The 7,533-nt window shown below is 36.8% G+C and overlaps 1 protein-coding gene across 3 annotated transcripts in view; it reads left to right on the top strand.

The window, feature by feature from the left end:
• USP33 (ubiquitin specific peptidase 33) overlaps window positions 1–7,533 on the top strand; it is a 55,918-nt gene that overhangs the window by 28,830 nt on the left and 19,555 nt on the right. For all 3 annotated transcript variants that reach the window (XM_034653721.1, XM_011228795.3, XM_011228794.3), the window contains 3 exons: window positions 2,262–2,340; window positions 3,786–4,203; window positions 6,494–6,634. In XM_034653721.1, coding sequence (XP_034509612.1) covers window positions 2,262–2,340; window positions 3,786–4,203; window positions 6,494–6,634 — 638 coding nt within the window. The remainder of the gene's footprint in view (window positions 1–2,261; window positions 2,341–3,785; window positions 4,204–6,493; window positions 6,635–7,533) is intronic.

Raw genomic sequence — 7,533 nt, 5'->3', positions numbered from 1 at the left:
GTGCTGACCGCGAGTCCGCCTGCTCCCCCGTGCAGGTGGCCCTCCAGCCGCCAGCCGCCAGCCGCTCCGCGCACGCTCCCGGAGCTCCCGGTCTCAGCCTCGATCCAGTGAGCACACCGGAGCTCCGGAGCTCCGTGAGATGCTTGGTGGCGCACGCTCCCGGCTCACGGACTCAGTCTGCTGTTTCCAGAGTGCGGGTCCGCGGTCCGCCCGCTCCCCGGTGCAGGTGGCCCGCCAGCCGCCCTGCGCGCGCGCTCCTGGAGCTCGCGTTCTAAGTCTGTTGTCTCGCGGGTGCCGTCCGCGAGTCCGCCTGCTCCCCCGTGCAGGTGGCCCGCCAACCGCCAGCCGTCCCGCGTGCACTCCCGGAGCTCCCTTCTCAGTCTGCTGTCTCAGGCGTGCTCCTCCNGCTCCCCCGTGCAGGTGGCCCGCCAACCGCCAGCTGTCCCGCGTGCACTCCCGGAGCTCCCTTCTCAGTCTGCTGTCTCAAGCGTGCTCTNGTCCGCTCCCCTGTGTAGGTGGCTACCGCTTCCCGGCGCCCTGACACGGTGGCTCCCTCCCCCTTCTGTTTATCTTCCGATATCTGTGCGCGGTTTCACGGCTCCCCGCTTCGTACCTCGATACTCAGCGCTGGAGATGTTCATTTGTAGAGATCCAGATGTATCTTCCTGCGTCTCAGGCTGATTCCGTGGATGTTCCTGCTGGTCTGGTACCTATCCAGCTCAACTCAGGGGACCGGCTGAAAAAGGGGACCCCTACTCCTCCGCCAGCTTAACCTCCTCCTATTTTTTTTTTTTTTGGATACTAACCATTCTGATCAGCGTGAGGTGATATCTCCTTGTGGGTTTGATTTGCATTTCCCTGATGATTAGTGATGTTGAGCATCTTTTCATGTGTCTGTTGGCCATCTGTATGTCTTGGAAAAATGTCTGTTCAGGTCCTCTACCCATCTTTTAGTCAGATTGGTTTTTTGTTTTTTTTGTTTTTTTTTGGCTTTGAATTGTATAACTTCNTTTTTTTTGGCGTTGAATTGTATAACTTCTTTATATATTTTGGATATTAACCCCTTATTTGATATATCATTTGCAGATATCTTCTCCCACTTGCTAGGTTACTTTTTTTGTTTTGTTGATGGTTTCCCTTTCTGTGTGCAAGCCTTTTATTTTACTGTAAGTCCCAATAGTTTATTTTTGCTTTGGTTTCCCTTGCCTGGGGAGACATACCCCTAAATACGTTGCTAAGGGCAATGTCTAAGAGATTATTGCCTATGTTTTCTTTTAGGCATTTCGTGGATTCAGGTCTTACATTTAGGTCTTATATCCACTTTGAATTTATTTTTTTTGTAAAAAATAGAGGATGATTTTAATGAGTTCTTTTGGGATATGAAGTAGATTCATTTATGTCTCTAACGTTAAAGAGCCAGAATCTTCCATTGTCATTTATCCCCATTGGGTGTTATCCAGTGCTACTGCAGGCTCTAGTGTTTCTAATTTCCTTCCTGCGTAGCTAGAAATATCCCTTCACTGCTGTGTTTTAAGCTTCTTCGACCTGAGTCTGTACTTTTTTTTTTAAAAGATTTTGTTTATTTATTTGACAGAGAGTCAGCGAGAGAGGGAACGCAAGCAGAGGGAGTGGGAGAGGGAGAAGCAGGCTTTCCACTGAGTAGGGAGCCTGATGTGGGGCTCGATTCCAGAACGCTGAGTTGAAGGCAGACGCTTAATGACTGAGCCACCCAGGTGCCCCTGAGCCACCCAGTTTCCCCCTAAGTCTGTACTTTAAACTTAATATTCCTGAAAGTTTACCAAACTTCAGAAGTGTCAGGACAGAATTCTAAAAGTGGATAAATCTCATAATTTGGCTGAATTTTCATTTTTGTTTTCATGGTTACTTGATGCTGGTTTTAAAATCTTATGTCAACTATACTCAAATAAAAACATGGAATTCAGAAAAATCTTATATAGACAATGTACTGGGTACATTAATCTTAATTATTATCCCAGGAATTTTAAGTAATTAAAATTTTGTTTTAAGTAATTGTATTTTTGAAAAGTCGTAGTAGAGCATGATCATTTCATTAGGGTGGAAAGCAGTAAAATTTATCTTGTGTATCACTAGTAAGGTGTTCTGGTGAGCCTATGAAACATAATACTGGGCAATTTTTAGTGATATTTTTTGGAAACCAACAGCTTGAATTTTTGATTGCTAAATTTCTAAAGTAAAAAGTAAAATTCACAAATTTCTCATTAAAAATTTTTCTTACTCAGGCCAGGATCTGTTGTGCCTACTACTCTGTTTCAAGGAATTAAAACAGTAAATCCAACATTTCGGGGCTATTCTCAGCAGGTAAGTCTTCATTCTTTTTCATTCATAACATTAATCTTTAATTGCAAAATGCCATTATGCATTATGCTTTTATGTTGTCATTTGTATTTCTTCCTTTATAATTTGTCCATTGTTTTAGGTCATCACTTCATGTGTGTTTATTTACCAAGAATAATAACTGGTTGTCATAATTTTAGGATTTATTTTTCCACCTTTCTCGTAATTTTGTATTTTTCTAGAAATTGTTAAATTTTGGGTTGGATAAATGGATAAATATGTCTCTTTTCTAGTGCTTATAGCTTCAAAATGTTACACATCTAAAGATAAATTTTCACCTATATTTTATGCTATATTTTCAAAATATTTAATTCTCTACATCTGTCATTTATTTTGTGTTGCAATCCAAATTTCATTTTTCACAGTTAACTAATTGTACCAAACTACAAATTTAAGAATTTTCTTATCTTATTTTTAAAATGTCTTCTTTATTAATTTTTATGCTTACATTAATATTTTATAGGGTCTGTTTCTGGGCTTTCTAATTCATTTCATTGACTTATATATTTTTTTTGAAATTGTACCGATGGCAGTTTCAACTATTGTAGCTTTATATATTTTCCTTTAATGATAACACCTGGCTATTTTTCTTTTTCAAAACAATACCTGTTCCTTTTTAATTTTTTCTGGTGCACATTCCTCGATGACCAGACACTGATTTGGTAGATATGAGTTGGGTCTACTAATTTGTGTCTTATTTTTTCTTTACTTTTTCCTTTTCTTTTCTTTTTTTTAATTGAAGTATAGTTGACACACAGTGTTGCATTTGTTTTAGGTGTACAGCGTAGTGATTCGACAATATTACACGTCATGCTATGCTCATCACGAGTGTAGCTGCCATTTATCACCGTACAACACTATTATGCTACCATTGACAATAATCTCTGTGCTGTACCTTTCATCCCTGTAACTAGTTCATTACATAACTGCAAGCTTATACCGTCCATTCCCCATCAACCCATTTTGCATATCCCTGTACCCACAGATTTGTACTTTCAAGAAGTATTCCAAGTTGATAAAGGATTTTTCTTTGAGGTATAGTACAAGATTGGATGAAACTTTAACTTTAAGCCAAACTTATAAAATATTTGAATTTAGGACATCTCTGAATTCTAATTGTCCTCTGAGGCAAATCCATATTTTCATTATGCCTTCTCCATTTTTTAAAAATGGCAGCAGTACTAAAAGCTGACCTCTAGGTCATCTTCAGTTTTTAGGTTACTTCTGTATTATTTACTTAACTTTTTGCAACTTAGTGCTTCTCATTCCTTCAATGCCTGGTATTTTCTCCTTAAAATGCTACACATTTAGAAATCAGTTGATAAGCACGTTTTGTATATTTTTTCTTAAGTTTTCTATGTGCACATATTTTTAATGAAATGATAATCTCTCTGTTGCTTATATATTAGGATGCTCAAGAATTCCTTCGATGTTTGATGGATCTGCTTCATGAAGAATTAAAAGAACAGGTCATGGAAGTTGAGGAAGATCCTCAAACTATAACGACTGAAGAGACCATGGAAGAAGACAAGAGCCAATCAGATGTAGATTTTCAATCCTGTGAATCTTGCAGCAGCAGTGATAAAGCAGAAAATGAAAATGGTTCTAGAGGCTTTTCAGAAGATAATAACGAAACAACAATGTTGATTCAGGATGATGAGAACAATTCCGAAATGTCAAAAGATTGGCAAAAAGAGAAGATGTGCAATAAGATTAATAAAGTAAATTCTGAAGGAGAATTAGATAAAGATAGAGACTCTGTGTCTGAAACAGTCGACTTGAACAACCAGGAAACTGTTAAAGTGCAAATACACAGCAGAGCTTCAGGTGACAATTTAATACTTTGAAAATGGTAGTGTTTCATTCGTAGACAGTGCATGCAAGTTAGCATATTTGTATTTAAGATTATATTTGTAATTTCACCATTTTCTGATTTTTTGGGGGGAAATCAGCATGGCATCTTTGTAAAATCAGAACACATTTCTAATTTACATGTTAACGTTCACAGTCTGTATTTGACATAATAAAAATAGAATAGGCTGATTAGTAGCTATAGCTTAATATTTTGTGTGCAGTATATCACATTACATAATTCAGTTTGAAGAAAGGAGGAATTAAATAGTGGTTACTTTTAGGCTTTCAGCTAGTAGAGTTAGCAATATTTGCATGTGAGTGTTAAATTAATGTCATTTTATGCAGATTCTGTTGAGATCCTGGGGAAAAAGCAAAATAACCTAAATTGCAATTTTGTAATCTCACACACTTTTCAATTTAGATTGCTGTCGTTGGAGTCCTATCAGCTACAAAATATTTGGCATAGGTTTTGATGTAGGAGTTTAACTATAATGAACCCTGTTATGATAGATTATATCATAATACTAGTCAGTGTTCTTTAGAAAAGAGCAAGTGGCCAGATGAAAGATAATTGAGTTGGGTTGCTTTGCATTTTACTTTCATTTCTTCAGGAGTTAATTTATCTGGCTTAATGTGGTCTTTATTTAGTTTTTTTTTTTTTAAGATTTTATTCGTTTAAGAGAGAGAGAGACAGAGCACAAGCAGGGGGAGAGGAAGAGGGAGAGGGAGAAGCAGACTCCCTGCTGAGCAGGGAGCCCGAAGTGGGGCTCAATCCCAGGACCTGGAGATCATGACCTGAGCCGAAGGCAGACATTCAACCATCTGAGCCACCCAGGCGCCCTTGGTCTTTAGTTTTTTAAAGTGCATGAAAAAACCATCAGAAGTTTAAATTCTCTGATCTTAAAATAAGTGGCAGACAAGTAATATAAAAAGGTTTATCTTCTATAATTTCTAGTGAATGAAACTACTAAACAATTTATTAGGTACTGAATGAACCCAAATTCCTTCTTGAGGAAAAGGATATTTCCTTGAGTAGGGGAATACTAGTGGTTCACCTGTGTGCAGTGCATAAATGCATTCTAGTCAGGAAAACATGTTAAGGTCCTTAATTATAGTGGCCTTATATTTAGAAGTTTAGATGTGTTTAGAAGTTGTTTAGTCAATAAATACGTGAAATGTCAGTATTGAAAGACTTAGCCTAGGCTGCTGTAGCCTGCTGTTCAGCCTTCCTTGTCAAAAGCCTGATTAAGCCTGATTAAGGAATAGTGGCTCTTTATTGTTCTGTAGCGAACTTGTTCTTATATGTAGTGACTAATTGAGGACCTAGATCAGGGATCTGAGCTTTTATGTTTCACAAACACCTGATTTAAAAATATGACACAGACCATATATGGCATGCAAAACCTAAAATATTTATTACCAGGTCCTTTACAGGAAACATTTGCCAATCCCTGTTCTTGATAATACTAACTTTATTCTCTTCAGGAAGTCCTAGAGTGAATCTCCTACCCTTTCTTCCTCCAGTATTAAGTAGTCCTTTTTTAGTCATGGTTGAAATCATGAGAAGTGTCCTATGTGAGAGTAATAAAAGTCACTTATTTTGCCTTATTTGGAAAAATCCCTGAAGTCATTCTGTTTTAGGCTCTTTTATGAACAGTTCTCTTTTCCTCTCAAATACTAATTGAGCCCAGTTCCTTGCCCTGTAATCTGTGTTATATACTAGGATTCCAACAGCAAACTCTCTCAAGATAGCTGTCATGAAGCTTTTATTTTCCTGATTCATAATTTCCTTCTAAAAAAGGCCCTTTCCTGATAAAGGAATGTATTTCCTTTTATCACAGTAGGAATAAAATAATTTGTTCTTACTTTATGCCTAAATTTTTTAGGTTTTGATTTTAATGTTAGTTTGAGAGAATGACCTTCTTTTCTCCTACATGGTTTTAAAGTTTTTTACAAACTGTCACAAATATTAAAAAATACTAAATGAGAACAAATACAATCCTCTTTGGCTTTATGTTTCCACTGCTCACTTCCTGAATTGCCTATAGCAGTAATATGTTACAAGCATTATTTGGATTCCTAGGTGGAAAATCACTGTTATTTTGCTTAGTGAGGACTTTGTCTATCAAGTTTCACTTGACATTTATTAATGTAAATTGTGTTTAAAATCTCAAATGAAGAAACCTTTAAATTAATTACTATTATTTGATAAGTGGGATAATTTTACTATTTGAGATAATAATACAAATTTTAAATATTACAGAATATATTACTGATGTCCATTTGAATGACCTGTCTACATCACAGATCCTCCCATCAAATGAAGGTGTTAATCCACGTTTATCAGCAAGCCCTCCTAAATCAGGCAATTTGTGGCCAGGATTGGCACCCACACACAAAAAAGGTAGAATTTTCAGTTACTCAGATTCTTTTGCTTTGATAATTTAAAGTGTTAATTATGAAGTATCATTCAGTACTTTTAAAATTGACAGCATAATTTTATACAAATGATTTGAAATTTTTGTGTGTGTGTGGCACAAATTTGCATAGAGTAGAATTCACTCTTTTGGTGTAGAATTCTGAATTTTAACACATGTGTAGATTCTTGTTACCACCACCACAAACAGAATATAGAAGAGTTTTAACGCCCCCAAAGGATTTCTTTATATTACCTTTTTGTAATCAGATCGTCCCCCTCCCCCTCCCCAAACCCTAGCCCTTTTGATCTGTTCTCTATTACTATTGTTTTGTCTTTTCCAGAATGTCATATAAATGGAATCATACAGTGCATAGTCTTTTGAAACAGGCATATTTCACTTAGTGTAATGCATTTGAGATATAGCCCTGTTGCATGTCTGAAGAGTTCCTATTTATTTCGGAGTAGTATTTCATTGTATGTCTGAAGAGTTCCTTTTTATTTCGGAGTAGTATTTCATTGTATGTCTGTTTATTCATTCAATGCTGGAGAACATTTGAATTGTTTCCAGTTTTCGGCAATTATGAATAATGCTGCTATAAACATTTGTGTACAGGTTTCTGTGTGAATGTAAGTTTGTCTAGAGTAAACACCCAGAAATGGGGTTATTGGTTTTACATTGCTTAATGTTATATGAAATTGTTTTTCAGAATAGCTGCATAATTTTGAATTCCCACTTGGCTGTGTATGAAAATTCCAGTTATTATACAATGTAAAACTCTAAAACTCTTAGGAAAAAACATAAGAAGGAGGAGGAAGTCTTCATGACCTCGTGTTAGACAGAAAGTTTTTTAAAGAAATCAAAAGCAATATCCATAAAAGAAAAA

Source organism: Ailuropoda melanoleuca, chromosome 2 (genome assembly GCF_002007445.2).
Source record: "Ailuropoda melanoleuca isolate Jingjing chromosome 2, ASM200744v2, whole genome shotgun sequence".
Lineage (NCBI taxonomy): Eukaryota > Metazoa > Chordata > Mammalia > Carnivora > Ursidae > Ailuropoda > Ailuropoda melanoleuca.
Note: the sequence above shows the minus strand (reverse complement) of the source record. Positions and strands in the feature narration are given on the sequence as shown.